General features: G+C 37.7%; 1 protein-coding gene across 2 annotated transcripts in view; it reads left to right on the forward strand.

The window, feature by feature from the left end:
- adam19a (ADAM metallopeptidase domain 19a) overlaps window positions 1-17,706 on the forward strand; it is a 103,221-nt gene that overhangs the window by 42,618 nt on the left and 42,897 nt on the right. The window contains exon 4 of one of the 2 annotated variants that reach the window (XM_081348457.1): window positions 14,349-14,424. The exons of the other annotated variant lie outside the window; for it this stretch is intronic. Coding sequence (XP_081204583.1) covers window positions 14,349-14,424 — 76 coding nt within the window. The remainder of the gene's footprint in view (window positions 1-14,348; window positions 14,425-17,706) is intronic. 2 annotated transcript variants of the gene reach the window in all.

Raw genomic sequence — 17,706 nt, forward strand, 5'->3', positions numbered from 1 at the left:
TGCCTGGAAATTTTACACTTTATCGCCTATTAGCATCATCTGCGCAAACCGCTGAGAGTCGGTTACACATCCTGGGTTGTGGTGAATCTTAAGTGGCAGATAAGGTTTCATGTTTGCTAACCGAGTTTCACACTTATTCACATTCATCAAACAAACATCCTGCATACACCTGTTTTTACTCTTAGAAACCTAGCAAAAAAATAAGGTGTGCTTTGAAAAAGGCAGGAAATGTGTAAATGCCTGTTATAGACATTTTACACTTGCATTAAATGTAATGAAATTACAGTACTTTACTTTTAAACTGTTACAAAATATTTCTATTTTAAAAAGAGTCTCTGTGTTTTATACGATAGAGAATTTATTCATTTATGTGAACAGAATAAGATGTGAATGGTGTGTTTCTTCATTATGTGTTTTGGAAAGATGTGTGGTCATAAGATAGCTTTCGCTCCTGAGATAGTCTAATTTTTCTTTTTCTTTTTTTATTCAAGATTATTCAAGCAAGCCTTTCAACTAAGAGCTATGAGTAATTTCTTTCTACTGCTGATTGCTGAATTGCACCTGTTTCCCCTCAGAGAAACACACACACACACACACACACACACACACACACACACACACACACACACACACACACACACACACACACACACACACACACACACACACTCAGACAAGTCCAATCCCTTTTGTTCCTCCAACCCAGCTGTGCATAAAACAAGCACATTAATCTAAGGCGAAGTCCACTGGACAGTTATCCCAGACTCTGGTGGCTGAAAATAGAAGTGTAATAAGACACACACTCACACACTTATCTCTGCCTGTGCTCAGTGCCTCCTTCACCGCAAACCCTCACAGTTGTTTCTTTATAAGTTGCTGTAGTGAGCATTTCCTCTCTGTCTCATGTCCAGAAGGAGAATTGGACCAGCACAGCTTCCTTAGATTTTTTTCTCTTTAATTTGTCTGCTATATGATTAAACTATCAACATCAACATCCTTATCATTAAAGGCAGGAAAAGGACAAGATAACACACGGACTACAATACTGACGCTCATCACGCTCGGATGTTTTAAGTCCACAACAAAAAAGCCCTGGATTGTAGTCACAGTCACCAATGCTCTTTTATAATGAAAACAAAAACAAAACATGAAACATTAAATTGACCATAACAATCCTGCATCCCTGAACAACACACAGTAACAGTGTCTGGTTTTCAGTTTTGGTTGAGTGAATGATTTAATGACTCACTCATTAAGACAGTCATCGAACTCGGAAGATTGTGAGGGCTCAGGGTTCCAATTGGGACAGGGCCTAACTTTTTTTGTTCCTGATTGAATCAGTGTTTTGAATGAATCAATAATTTATTCAGTAATTCACTCATAAGATATGTCTTTTAATTTGTCATATTTGTTGGCCGCGTACGCCATCAAGCCTGTCATTACACTGTTTTTAAAATGGTTGTTTTTCTGAAATGAAACAGCCTCAATAACGTACGCCACAGACAGATGTGACGTCTGAAGGTTACAGCCTTCAAAATGAGACACAGCCATACAGAACAGTCACTTGTTATGTTCCTAAATGAATCAGTGTTTTTGAACTAACCGCTTGAGTGAATGATTCAATGACTCTAACAAGGCTGAATTCGGAACTGCAGACTAGCACACTGCTGTTACTATTTTTACCATATCTTCCTATGGAAGAATAAGTGTGCTAGTATGTGGAATGTGGCTGATTTGAGTGAATGATTCACTGACTTATTCCTAAAGGCAGTCACTTGTTTCTTTTTTCCTGTCTGAATTGAAGAACAGTTTCCTTCCCGTTTGTTCAAAAGAACAAAATCGCCGCTTTCTGGGAAATTGCCACAAAATATCTTTAAGAAAAATGGAGGTCGCTACAATAGGGGAAGCCACTGTGGCTCTTTTTTCATACATCATAAAATACTTGCATCTCAGAGTGTGCTGAATAAATGCAATAAACACTGTCAGGTTATCTTGCGTTTGGATGTGGATACCTAGTGTGTGGGAACTCAATCGTGAAATACAGTCCTGGGAGGGAATGACCAAAACAATATTTTAGAAGCTATGTAAATTGGTGCGTTGGTTAGTACAGTTATCTAATCAAGTCTTGTGAGTTTTATGTTGCTCATCAAGGGTTTTATTTGGTAAATGTGTTTTTATCGTATTTTATGCGCATGCCTTCTTAATTATATCTATTTTTTTTTTAAATTAATATCATTAATTTATGTGCATTTTAGTTTCCATTCAGTGTTTATTTATGCGATATCCCACAATTTGCATAAAAATATGTGGATAGAAACATCTGACTATACTGACATACTGTCTGGAACATGCAGGCACAGACAAACGGAGTGATACAGTGCTGTATATCAGTACTTTTAGAATGCCACTTCCAGTTATTCTCCAGTCTAACCCTATTGCTTAAATCTAGAAGTTGATACAGTGTTTACACTCTTCAGGAAGTCAACCTACAAATGGCTGTTGTCTTATGGCTTAGGAATTACAGCGCTGCTTGATTCCTAAACGGTCTTACATTTTCTCATGCCAGCTATTCATTCAGTCAGATAACTGTTAGAGGGTGTTACATCAGTTGGAGCAAAAGGATGGATGTGCTACATTAGTTGGAGGACGCAGATGGATGTGCACTTGCTTACATTTGGCAGCCAGCCTTTGCACAATACGATGTAGAAGCTAGTACTCAGATTGCATGTGCAGAAACATGAATATGTAGTCAATTTAAATGCTTAAATTTAGAATCAGAGCACATTTTAGCAATTTAATTTAATCTGAGCGTGTCAGTTATAGCGGATGTTTGCATTGTGCACTGTGAGGAAGGTTAAAGTTTTTTTTCTTTACTATAAAAATGGGAACTAATGTTGTATAGCTTTTTGCTGCAATGCTGTAACTAGCCTGTGCACCTCTTATAACCAACATAACTCCTGCCGGGAAGCCGTCTGTCTCAAATCATGCACCCGTCCTCTCCCCTATCTTTTGCCCACTGGGACTCCACCTTAGAATGAATCGCCTTTCAGTTTTCACTTGATTGAGCTGCACGACCACTGTGCGGCTGCCTGAGTTTACCTGCTCAAAACTACTAACGGGTGATTTGGCTTCCATTCTGAGAAAAGAATGAATGGTTTTAGTTCAGTGGTTCTGTGACCACAGGGACCTTGTGAAATTAATTAAAAGAAAGCTCATAATTTTTATTTTATTGTGCTCAATTGTAAAGGTGTTTCCTCAGGATAAAATGATTTAATTTCCCCTTAAATATTCTGTCTTGGTTAAACAAGTAGAATACATTTGCCACCAAATGTGTTATGCCTATTTGTTGAAGCCATTTCAAAGTTTTGTAAGTTACTCTCGTTGATGTCTATATTAATCCTACAAATCAAACGTCAACAGAATTCAAACCTTCATTCCCAGCTCACAAAGATTGTTTATTGAAAAATAACTGCAAAAATGTCTCAGGTTATGACTGTAATCATGGTTCCCTAAAAAAAGAGAATGAGACATCTGAGATAGCGACACTATGGGAACGATAATACCTACTACACCGGATAAGTGCCTTTCTAGTATGAATCATGGTGAGCACAACTAAGACATGAGCACCTGGGTCCCCAGTGTGGGATCCAAGTCTAGTTTGTAGAACCTCATTAATGTGTGCGGAGAGGACCAGCCTGCCTTATCACACACATGTCTTGTATGGATACCTCTGACAAAAAGGCTTTTGAAGCCGTCATACTCCTAATCGAATGAGATCTGACAGCCATAGGTGAAGGCTGTCCAGAAGCCTCATATGCAAGAAAGATACAGTAGCTTTGACTATCGACTTGCTCTTTCTGTTTGGATGTTGGGGCCCCTTTTCACAAACAATTTATCAGTCTTACGCCACAGGGCAGCCCTATGAACTCAAGTATTCTATGCCCTAACTGGGCATAGCAGATTTAGCTTTTCTTGGTCCAATGTCTTTGCAAAACAATAGATCACGCCACATTAGTGGGGACCTTAGGAACATACCCCGGTCTAGGGTGTAGAAAGTCTTTCACCATACTACAGTAGTTGCGAACTCTAAGCATGATGGGGCAACCTACAGGGCCTGAAGGTCTCCTACTCTCTTTAGAGACTATATCGCCATAATAAACACAGTTTTTTTATGTCAGCAATTTCTCTGGAAAGTTTTCATAGGCGCGAACAGGGCCGTTGAGAGGCCTTCCAAAACAATGGCCAAATCCTAGGCCGGTTCCTTCGTGCAGCTTTCAGGCCTCAGCCTCAAAAGCAACATGGAGGATGTAGTAAAGTTAGTTTTTATGGGAAGAAGGAGGCGGGAACCGGCAAACATTCAAACAACTTTTAATAATCATAAAATAAACAAATACAAAATGAAAGTAAAGACGGCAGCCCCTCACGGACGATTGCCGCCACATATAAAAGCAAAACATAAATCGTATGCTTCCACTCCTCCGTGAGAGATTCCCCCACGCCGTTCCCCCACGGCCCTCGGCCTCGTCCTGCTCACCACAGAGGGAATGCAACACCTGCGCGTTTCTATCCAAATGTGTATGGTAAGTAGCAATGGCCACCAGAGTGGAAGGAGATAACCCTGTGGACAACCAAACCTGCAGGAAATCGAGCACTGTACCAACCATACAGTTAACTGGGTTCAGCTGGCGATTTCTGCATCATGAAGTGAAGACTCTCCACTTTAAGGCATATAGTTTCCTCATGGAAGGAGCTCTGAAGTGAATTATGAGGTCCAAGAACAATACTCTGGCCGGCCAGAACGGGCTACTAACAATAGATGGACCCTGTCCCAGTGGACTCTCTCCAGAACTCCCGGGAGCAGAGCAGTTGGGTAAAAGGTGTACAGATGCAGCCTTGGCCACGTCTACACCATGGCATCCAGCTGAGGGAGAATGAAAGCGGACAGTGTGTCGTTTCTTGAGATGCGAATCCGCCTGGCTGTACTCCCTCCAGAACCATGGGGTGGAGTCTCCATTCCCCGGGCCTCAGCACTTGCCTCGACAGGATGTCTGCTTTTGGTGCGGATATACACTTCTCTCAGGGAGAGCAGTTTTCTCTGAGTCCACAGGATGATCTGGTTTGCCAGTTTGTGAAGTGGACGCGACCACAGACCCCCCAGACGAAAATGGTTTCCTCCACAACCCCGACACCTCTGTGTGGAGATCGGGAAAAAACAGCAGGCCCCGATGTGGAGGTTGTATTTAAGAAGACAGAAAACACTTGAAAACAGAAAAGAGCTTGCTTTTTGGACCTCTCAGCCAGCCAGTCAATTTTCAGTTTGGCCACGGCATAAGTTACAGCTCCTCATAAGCAGGAGAACTAGGTGGCGTGTCCTCCTGCCTCAATGCTCAGCACATTCACCTCCTCGAAGCTGGATAGCCTCAGTCTGAGCAGATAAAAACAGCAGAGCGTGCGTCGGATCCCTGAGAGTGGGTGCTGGATCTAGCTGGTGAGAGCAGAGACATGGCAGAGCCTATCTCCAACCCCTCCATTAGATCCATTTGCCATCCCCACAATCTCAGCCGCCACTCTGCCTCAGCAGCAGCAGGGCCTAAACCACGGGGAGCGCCCGGCATGAGCGAAGTGTCCTTAGCAGTAGCTGCTCACAATGAGCAGTCAGCCCCCTTGAGAGCTGACCGTGTAGGCTCCTCTTCCAGACAAACAAACCATAAGTTGTGTGATATACCGAGGGCAGGAAGGAACACACTATTTAAAACCCTGTTTGCTCACCATTTCTTTAATATATTTATATATAATCAGCGTAATAATATAAGTGTTCCCATAGCGTCAATATCTCCAGCGCAGCATGAGTTGAAAGAGAACAGCTTTTTCTAAATTTGTTCAGCAACTTGTTTAATTCTAAGGGTCAGGGGGAAGGTCATAACTTTTTGCTGAAAAATACTTCACTATCATTAAGTGGACTTCGGGGGAGAAACAATTAAATGGTTACAAAATATGACCCTTTAAGTTCCTCTCACTGAATAAATGTACTGAATCCCATTAGCATTGTCCCTTTCTCAGCCATTATTGAGCATTTTAGCAACAGTTTGGCCACTCAGATGTCTGCTCGCTTTGTTTTTTGTGCAACATCATTTTAGGTAAGTAACCAGAGTACACATTTTCAAGAGATTTCTGAGAGCTGTGGATACATATTGCCCACAGTGCTCCTTTATTAAGATCAGGAATGTACAAAACTGAAGTTGACTTGTATGTAAGTTGTATGAAGGTCATAAAGAATTAAGGCTAGGCCTACTTTAGATTCCACAGCCACACTGATTAAATTTGTTTCTTAAGGAAATATGGATGCTAAGTGCAGCACTTTACTTAGGTCATAGTTATCACAAGTAAAACATTGATTATGAATAATCATGGGGGCAGATGATTTGAAGACTGTTACAATCACATTAGTCTGGAGTCATTGTTTACACAAACAAAGCAATTCAAATCTCATTGCTTATCTCTACTTTTCAGAACAAATGGTAACACTTCATTGAAAAATGATGTAGTTACATGTTATGAGTACTATAGTAATAACAGTACATTATGCATAATTACAAGTAAATAACCCTAAACCAAACCCTTACCCTAACTGTACTGTAACTCTATAGTATGTAGTTCATTAATATTCCTCAGTACTTATTTGAGTAAGTACAATGTAACTGTCACCTTTAAATAAAGTGTAACCGAATAAATACATTTCTGTCATGATAACTCTCGGAGAGATTGGCATGGTAATGGTAATGGATATGTCAATGTTAATGTATGGTCTTGGCGGAATAGATCGGCTACGCTGCTGCTGCTGGAGTGTAAGTACCAAGACTTGCTACTGCCAATACATTTAAAGACATTGCTGCGAGCATGTAAGACATGCTGCTGCTGCATTTGTAACATACATGAATTAACCCCTGTAGCAGCAGGCTGCTAACAGCAACACTATTGGTATTTGTTTGAATGTTGAGCCGCAGCTCATTGGCCACTGATGGAACAGCAACCAATCAGCTGCGCTATGTAGATGACGATGTGATCGTTACCAAATTAAGTTAAGGACCTATCAGCCTGCATCATCTAGGGCGTCGTGCCAGAACTTGGTATAAATATAATATAATATAATATAATATAATATAATATAATATAATATAATATAATATAATATAATATAATATAATATAATATAATATAATATAATATAATATAATATAATATAATATAAAGACCAATACATTATTATGCACATCATTCCTCAACCTTAACCATATAACTTGCAGCATCATTATGCACATTGCTTGACTGCAAGCTATTCCTTTGAAATAGGCAACTATTGTTTGAGCTATCATAAACGATTGCCTATAATGCTCTTTAGAAATGTTTTGGGTTCAGTGCCAGACAAGCTGGACAGCATCTGTGGCACACACACACACACACACACACACACACACACACACACACACACGCACACACACACACACACACACACACACACACACACACACACACACACACACACACACACAACTTTCTCTGTTGTTTTTTAAAGCAAAAATCACAGAATATGGGGTTACTACATAAAATGCACCCTGTTTAAAACCCACAAAACATATTGTTATCAGACAAGTCTTACAAAGATTTGCTTAATGGCTTCGTATGAATTGATATCCAGTAGTTTAGCTTTGTTGTCATGACGACTTGACGTACTGTAACTGCACTGAAAAGCACTGTTTACACAAAGTAAAGAATTATGTTGTAAATTCATCCACGAAGTTCATCCACCTACAAGTATTCTCACTTAATGAAATCATCAAACAACTTTATATTTCAAGAAATAAACAGGTTTTTACTTCATTTGTGTAAGTGGAAAAGCACAGGATTCATATTTAAACTGAGGGGCAAATTATATTCTTTGGTACCCAATATTATGCCTACAGTGCTGTTGATAGAGCTTAACTTGTTTTGAACCCGGAACATTCCTTTAACTCAGATATACAGGTAAAACCATTACTGACTATTGCCTCTAATGCTAAACTGATTACACCTCTAGCAAACACAGCTATTGCTGTTTATTGCCCATAATGCTCTGAGTAACAAAGCTTACCTTTCTAAGAACAACTACATAATTTCATTCTGGGGATTTTAAACATCAAAGTAAGTGAAAGTTTTCTGAACACGAATGCACAAAAAACACTGAAGTATTGGTGTGCAAAGTCTAAGTGAGCTGTTTATGTCACAGCGCTTTAGCCTGAAGGTTCTTTTAATAGCTACCAGCATTTGGCCAGTTAAAATAGGTGTTAGATCAACACGTACGCTGTAATTCCCAACATATACTAAAACAATGTGACTCATGCCTTGTTGATCACATTAACTTTGTGTCCCCCCACCCTCCGAACCCTCAAATGTTTGCCACTGTGTCAGCATGGCTAAGCGTGGAAGAGGTAATGAGTGTGATTTTGAGTGGTTAGTGTTTTTGTGTGGATGTAAGCTTTGCTAATAGGCAGGTTTGTTTTGTCTGTTGACTGTAATACAGAAAGAGAGTGCATTTCTCACTATGGTGTAAAAAGTGTTTATCTTTTAAATGGTGGTAATTCAAAGTACAGGGTGACTGACCAAAGGAAAAGTTCAGTACACTGAGGGTTTTTGGCATTTATGAAGCGCTTTTCAATCGCTATAGAGTTATTATGGCTGGAGTTTGGGGAATTGGGGACTCATAAAGTCTGAAAATCATAGAGGTAATTTATGAAAGCGCAGATAATGGTGCTCTCCCAGTAATAATACACAAATCAAACTGCCAGCTGTGTTCTCTCATTGAAATGTTATGGACACACACACACACAGAACAATCTCCTCCATCTCAGCAGCGGTCTCCCCACCAACTCTAGATTGAAAATGTGCCATCATTTCATTCTTGTTGGATGCGAAAGGTCATCACTCTGATTCGCTGCATGTTTCAAGATTTTTTTCATTTCCTAGCCCATTCGTCGCTCCTCAGCAGCTCTTTCCAAAATGGTTGTCCTTATGATTCACCTCTACTGTTTCGGTGGTATTGCCATGTTAGAGTTTCACCTCTTTTAAAAGCACAAAAACCAAAAAGCAATATAAATCGAAAAGCGATATTGAAGTCAGATCTGCTGAGAATAAAGAATGTCTCACACAGACGTTTCTCAAGGTTAGTCTGTCCACTTCACTACGGCTTCTATAGGTTGCCTGTCATGTAAGTTGCCTGAAAAGTATTTTAATGTCAGAACTATAATTAAAAAACATTAATTGTACTGAAGTGGGTTCTCAGTGTCGAAGTGTATTTTCATTTCAGTATTCAGATACTTTATCTAATCTCAGTTTATGCAGAGATAATTTACTGTAAACTATTCATCCCATTCAACCCATTCAAGTGTAAATGCATTGCACTGGTGCTTTTAAAATGTTGTTCAGTTTGAGCAGCTTGACCTGTCTACTTATTGGGACGTTGGGCTGTTTTTCCGAACAAATGGGGCCTAGAACGTTGGTGGTAGGAGGTTTATTGGGGGGGCTACTAGTGGCATTCGCAAAAAGATCTGAAGTTGAGAAAACTCAAAAACTTGGGACTTTTTGAGTATACTCAACTTTGCATCAACAAAAAAAGTTGCATCAACTTAAATATTAAAGTTGGACTGTGCTTTCATGAAACATAATATAATACAATCTATAAGCATTTTTTTAAACTCATGAATCCAAGTTCACTAAGCTTGCATTTTTAAGTTATGGTGAGCATTAGCATTACATAATAGTGGCTCTGAAATTACACACTTCACCTTCACCAAGCATCATATCTCATTGTTTGAATGGGAATATGCTGCATGTGCTGTGGATCGCAATCATGTTCCATCTCCATCTCCAATTGAACAACTTGACTTTACGGTTATAAATGTTGTAGTGTCCCTCTGCATGTATGTGTGTAAGCGTGTTTTTATGTGTGCATGCCCTGATGGATAGACTAGATTACAGAGTCAGTCCTCACATCCTGCACACTCCCAGCTCTAATCACAGCCTCCCTCTCTGACGGGATCACGGCTCTGACCACCCGCCCTTTTCAAAGGCACACAATAACACTCCAGCTGAAGCCTGGCCTCTTATCAGCCAGATACTTTACGAGAGGATGGTGTGATGAAGAAAGATTCACTTCTGGAAGGAATGATGGGATAGAGTAGGATTGATGGCTGAGATAATATATATATATATATATATATATATATATATTTTTTTTTTTTTTTTTTTTTTCTCTCTCTCTCATTCAGCCAGTGCTTTGAAGCATGTGAGGCCTTTATGGAAAAAAGACATCTGCAGTCTGAGTGGAATCATATTAACAGGTTTTTAGTGATTCAGAGGGACTATGATTAAAATGATGTTCACATGAACACACATATTATGGGAACCTCCTGGTCAATGGAGAATATTTGGTATCAGTCTATACATACATAGCCTACTAGGGGTGTAACTGTTCTCAGTTAAAAAAAACCTAAACGTACCGTTCTCCACCCACGGTTCGGCACGCACTTGAACGCGGTTCATCTGAGGGTACGTTTACATGGCAACAATATGCTTAAAATGGAGAAGTTTTTCCTTTGAGTTTCCTTACAGACGACACCGTTGTCAAAACGATCCCTATTCACACGGATCCACGAAAACGACTAAAAACGCTGTATTCTGTTGCCAGGCCATTAGATGGCGATGAAACACTGTGGATTTTTGTTATTTTTTTTATTGAAACAAATGAATCAAATCACTGATTTCAGCATACAACAAGAATGCTTCATAGGACAGATATCACATATCCTCAAACAAATTAACAAGTCAAACAAAAAAAAGAAACAACAACAACAAGAGAGAGGAAAAAAACTAATCTGGAATGATAAAGAAAAAACACAAGCTAAATATTTTCTTCTTTTTTCCTATTGACACATTCAAGATTCATAGAATTTGGTTAACATAGTGGGGACATTACAATATAAAGAATTCCTCCATAAAGTTTAACAAAATTTCATTTTTCATAAAATTTCAATAATACATGGATCATTTTTAATGAACTTTAATGACTTCTTCAGAGATTCCATCTCTATTAAGAATAAATTACATTTAGGTATGCATTTTGCAAATTTGTGTTTGTGGATAGACGTTCACCACATATTCAAACATTTTGCTTCTGTGTGTGAAAGAACATACAGTATAACATCTTTTACAGATAATTTATAATTCACCTTTCTTGGGGCAAAAAGAAAAGAACTAACATCAGACCAACATTTTAAAGGGACTGTGTGTAGGAATTTCTCCCATCTAGTGGTGAAATTGTATTTTGCATTCAAACGAATAATGCTCTCCAGCGCCTCGCTTTTTCAAATGCGCGTTGCATCTACGGTAGCCGTTATGTACCAAAAAGCTATGACAGGATGTCTTATAATAGCACTTCGTGTTTTTCTTCGGGTGAACAGGTTTGTTATTTAAAACAAACTGAAACTTGAAACAATGAAAAAAAGAATGTTACAGTATGAATTACTGACTGTGAAAAACATTAACTATGGTAATTAGTAGTAATGCCTTCTTTACTCGTTATATTTTTTGAAGTACGTGCATTGTTAGATATCATCATCATCAGAGCCTTCTTTAACGTTACTTTGTTTACTCAATAGCTGCTATTCATCAAAGAGCCTGTTTAACTTTTAACTATAAATGTTCTACTGTCTATATAATAAAGTACACAAACAAGCAATGAAAAAAAGCTTGTAATTAAGACCGTAACATTGAGTTACCTGTCGAGAAGAAAGCAGGCAACTTCAGGGTCTCTTTTGAAAGCTTTCTCCTGCATTAGCTATCCCGACATTAACCCTTGTTTTTGTAATCTCCAGTCACATTTCCTTTTACGGTCTATTTTTTTTTCTGTTTATTTTTATTTTTCTAGGGGTTTTTTGGGGGTTCCCAATACATTACAACAGCGATGATAAAAAATAAAAAAAAATAAAAAAAGGTCAAAACAGTCGCTTTTTGCAAACTTTATTCAATGTGAGTGCCGTATGCTCGAATATGACCAGTCATTTACGCCGTCATCACCTGTATGTTGATATGCAGATGAGACCTGAACAGCAAACAGAAGACGCGAAAGTCAGAAAATGCGAATGAGAACTTGCGCAAACTCAGACAGAGTCCTCTTTCAAGTCAACATGGCCGTCTTGGTCAGTATCCTAGCAGACATAGTCGGTTACGTCTTAAGTGAATGAAACAGTCGTGGCATGAGTTATCTTGTGTCTTAAAGTGACAGCAAGCTAATATTCCTGCTGTCTGTGTTTTTTAATTTTTATCAAACAACAAAAGACAAAGAAAACATTCAATGCTCTAGATTGAATAGCTTTTGCAACTTTAATCTTAAATTTTTTTTATATACAATGTTATTTTACCATTTCTGTACCTAAAAAGTAATGTTTTGAAAAGCATGTTTATTTTATTTGTATCTTTGCTCTATTGTATTTGTTCTGTTGCTTGTATTTAATGTCATGTTTATGTTCAATTAGTGTCACCTTCATGGACTTTTATTTTGTTTGTCTTCAGTCACGTTTCCTTTGTTCTATTTTCCCACCACTCATCAGTCACCATGGACACTAATCCTCCCCCACAGCTGCTCATCATTTAGTTTGTTATCTCTGTGTATTTAGTTCCTCTGTTTACAGTATTTAGTGTTGGTTGTTGTTTGTTAGCAGTACACAGTGTTGCACCAGTTTGTCTTTAGTTTTATTAAACTACATTGATAATTTGATCCTATTTTCATCTTCATCCTCATCCTCATCTTTATCTTGTGACAGTAACAGTATATTATTTGTTCATATTTTCTTTATTTTTATTTGACGGTAGTCCTTTTTTTCCTGAACATAGCACATACCGAATCGTACAGAAACTGTGACCCTAAAACCATGATGCAAACTGAACCATGAGCAATTTGAACTGTTGCACCCTTTATATATATATATATAATCTTTCTGATTATGTACTTGTTTGATTCTATGATTATCCGCTGTGTCTCGTCTAGTTCTCAGTGTATATATACTCCCTGTTTGGTTATGTGTGTAAGATGATTGTGTATTCTCCTGGTTAATTAAACACTCCTTGAATGTTGCATCTGCATCAATTGTATTGAATTGCGACAACACCACACATTAATTCCTGTTGATTAATTTACCAAACTTTTGAATGTGATGTATTGCATATTAAATTTGCCTAAATTTTACATTTTGATTACCTGTTGTCTCATAATGGTAACTTACAGTAAACATAAATAATTTCAAACTGTTAAATATATCCTTAAGCAAATTTCAAAATGAATATCCATTTTTATACTGTACATTATAATTTTGTGATTCCTAAATGCACTTTTAGCATTGGAAATAATGAAAATGTTTAGTGACCTAGAGCAAGGTTTCCCAAACTTTCCCAAAGACAAGTATAATCTATCTCAAGACCCACCAAAATATTTAAGATTAGAAAACAATTGGCATTACTTTAAAGCTACACTGTGTAGGATTTTCTCCCATCTAGCGATGAAATCGTATATGACTACCAACTGAATATTATTTTTAGCCCCTCCCATTCCGAGGGCGTTTTAACTCCTACGATGGCCGTATTATTTCAAATCTGCCGGCAGTCGCGAGTAATCTCCCCCTCGCATTCGTCACGGTGCCACTGAGTATAAAAACACGAAAGGCGAAGCTTGAATTTCCAGGTATGTCCCTCTTTGGCTAATGTATTTTCAAGATGGAGGCACAACATGGCTGCCGCCATTAGAGCGACTAGCTCGTGTTTATTCTAAATGGCAGATTCTACGCTTACGAGAATACTTGATTAGTTGGTAGATATAATTACACATTAATGAGCACATATCATTTTGAAAGAACAAAGTGTTTTTTGCTAAGAATCAACTTAAAAAATTACACAGTGTAGCTTTAAGCTTCATCTTAATCAATAGTTGGATATGACGAGTATTTCATAATAATAATATATTTTTTAATAGTACAAAAAAAAATCAATAGCCTACTAATATTTACATTTTAATTTCTTCACTTACAGACATTAAAGGTTATATTAAATATGTCCATAAAACTTGAAACACGCTCACTCCGGTCCGGATATGAACTGTAATCTGCGCTGCGGGTGTTGTTAATCGCGGTGTTCAGTGCAGAAAACACTCTCATGCTCGAAGACAAAGTATTGCTGTGGAAATGGCAAAAACCTCCACCAAATGTGTATGTGTGTCTGTAGTGATATCACAGTGACAGCTTGTTTATTCATTTTGTCTCTCTTAGGGAGCTCCTGGGTCACGACTTCACTGAAACTCACTATGAGAATGGCCTCCCCGTCACCAAAACCAGCAAGCACACTGTAAGCAGGACTGAGACCTCTGTATGTGTTTATGTGTGTGTGCCTCTTTATCTCTGCTTCTCTGTTCCTCTCTCTCTTTGTCTCTGCTTCTCTCAGTTCCCAGACTTCCCAGTTTGAGTATGCATCATTTTTGACACATAAAGCTTCATTTATTTTGTAAAAACAGTGCAGTATTTCCCCTAAATGCTCAGGCAAAACTTGATTGCAAAAGAGATGACTGTGGCATATTGGCCAGTGGTTTATATTCAATGATTATTGATGATTATTCAGTGATCAACTAAAATTGTATTTACTTCTTAAAACACTTTTTGTAATTCATTCGATCCTTTCTCTATTCATTGTTTTAGTCTGCCGCAATAATTTAATTTCTTCAAGTGAATTATCTTCACTTGACACTCAAATATTTCCGTCTGATTATTTGCATTAACTTGGATTATTTAATGAGCACATGATGTAATGAGCCATGTATCATTTAATGAGCAGTCAAATAAGAAAAGAAAAAGATCGACAGCTCTAATTTGTAAATAATTTGTTTAGAAGTGTTTCTCACAAAAACAAATCTCAGTCATATTTTATCCCGAAATAAAAAAAGATGAAATTTTACATGAAGCTTTTTTTTCCCGCATTTCATTTATGCATTTTACTTTTGATGTGATGTAAAAACTATTTTATTGTTGTTTTGTTCAGTGTTGGGGGTAATGCATTACAAGTAACTAAAGCAACGCATTACTTTTACATTTAGTTACTTTTACTTTTTACTTTTTTTTGTTACTTTTTCAAATAAGTAACTCAATTTGCTTTGTTTTCCCATTTATTGACTGACACCTCTTCTGTCCCATGTTGAGAGAAATCGTGAGTGAGTGCAGAAGTGTTGTGTGCGCTGTGTAAACATGATGGTTATTGTAGTCTTAGACTAAATGTGAACATGCATTTACCCATCTCACTTGCACAAAAACAGATTCAGTATTCCTCAAAATGAATAAAAATAGTGAAATGCAAACTCAGAATACTACACAAACCTGTAATTATAAATAATTAATTATGTTAAATTATACAAATATACTTTATGTATTTAATCTCACTTTATTAACCAATGTTTGAGTTGGACAATAAAGTTGAAATTTAATTTCAAATGGTTCTCAAGCAGAGAGAAGAGAAACATTTCTCATTCAAAGCACTGAAAGCAGTGATTTATGCTTTCTTTTTCAGGTTTGAAAATGCCATATCCAATACCCTGTACCATTCAATTTTATTTTATTTAATGACATTTATGTCAAAGATACAGGAGAGTGATAATACACACATAGCAGCCAATAAAATCTGTTGTTCAATATCTGACTGCTTGTATTGCCTCATGACTGATGAAAATTTTGCCTTGTGTGCAGTAGAATTTTGATGCATCGCAATGCACCGTAGAATCGAATTGAATCGAATCGTTACCTGGTGAATCGTAATCGAATCGAATCGTGAGGGCAGTGCCAATGCACACCCCTATTACTTTCCATAAAAAGTAACTAAGTAATGCTGGTTGTGCTCACTGATTTTATTATATTTTTACTGCATAATATTCTGTAATATAGTAATTTTATTTCAGATCAACCATCATTGGTGTGCCATAGTAAATCGTATTAGCAAAACTCTAATGTGATACTACATGATCAGGCCTGTGAAAACATACCTGAACACTCATATCACAGCCTTATACAATGTAGCAGTAAATAGTCTAAAGTTGCCAGTAGGGATATTTTTTGTTATGAATAATTCTTTCCTTATTTTTGATTCCTGCAAAACATTCAGTTAACGGGCAAAAAAGACTCTGGAGATTCCATCACGGTATATTTTAGCTGCAGAAGGCAGATTTCATGCAGATAATTTATTGCTAACTCTTGCAGAAAGTTGTGAAAACTTGTCACTTATGTTCTTCCGTTGAATGTGGTTGAGGTGTGAAGTGCCGGGTTCAATCAAGGCCGAGAGCGACTTGATATCAAAAAAGTGTGACTCGAAATATAGGACAAAATTGCTCGATTTTTCACGCTGTCTGTTCGTTGCAAAACAGTCTTGTTTTGCCGCACGCATCTCTAAAATCCGACTTATTGATCAGCCAGAAAAGGATACAAAACCACAAGCGGATTTCTTCAGCCGTAAACTGCCTTTCCAGACTGTTATGAAGGATCCCAGATCAACTTGCTGTCCCTGCACAAGCTCTGAGATTTGTAATTGGGTTTTCATCACTTGACAAGGGTTGATGGGAGTGAAGTCACACCCCTGATTATTTTTGAGCCCTTTTAACAGCTTCCAGATGCCCCCTCGAGTGAGCAGCACAGGATGGGCGTACAGCTCACCACTGGGCGCTAACACACAAAGAGCTTTTCAAGGGAATGAGCAGATCGCTTTAGGTAGCGCAGAGATCACGGCACCCTACTCTGTTGTGATAGACGTGGTAATTCAATCTATAGAAAATCACAGAGGATTTATTTTTCTTTTTGTCTTTCTTTTGACTATGAGTGTTTGAAAAGCAAAATATGACGCAGGGGACTGATGCCTAAGCCTGCTGGTTAACTGTGCATTGCAATCAGGTTGAAATTTTTCCCCTTTAGTAAGCACACACACACTCACATACTCACAAACCGAGGTTTAATTAGCGTTGTATTTATAACTTCATAAAAAAAGTAATTAAGCAAACCTTAGTCCTATCAAATCAAAGAAAATCAAATATTCATGAGTCCTGCAGCGGAAGATTAAACTGTCAGTGCGCAGGCTTCACATTATAGCAAATCAGTTTTATGTCTTAGTTCCAGTTATTGGAAATGAAAATATTCCCTATGATGGCATGACATTATGATATGGAATGGATCTGTGAATAAATGGTGCGCAAGCTGCAATTTTGATCTGCTGACAATAGAGACAAAGAGGAAACTGACAGGAAGAGGAAGTTCTGCTGTCGATGTCACAACACGCGCACACACACACACAATAAAATACACATATATAGTTTTGTGTGTGTGTATTTACATCAAATTATATACACTGTTGTTCAACTCAAACCGTTTGAGGAAACCGATTGCCTTAAATCATTTAAGTTTATTAACTCAAACAATTTAAGCATAAAAAAATATTTGATTTGTGTCCAAGTAACTCAATAACTTATTGTTAAGATAACTTGGGTAAATAAAGTTAATAGTACTAAGTCCATTCAATTAATATAACTCAAATCTATGAAGTACACTGTAAACCCGAATAAGTTGGCAGAACTCAAAACATTTAAGGAAATCAATTGCAATC

Source organism: Scardinius erythrophthalmus, assembly GCF_964197995.2.
Source record: "Scardinius erythrophthalmus genome assembly, chromosome: 2".
Taxonomy (NCBI): Eukaryota; Metazoa; Chordata; class Actinopteri; order Cypriniformes; family Leuciscidae; genus Scardinius; species Scardinius erythrophthalmus.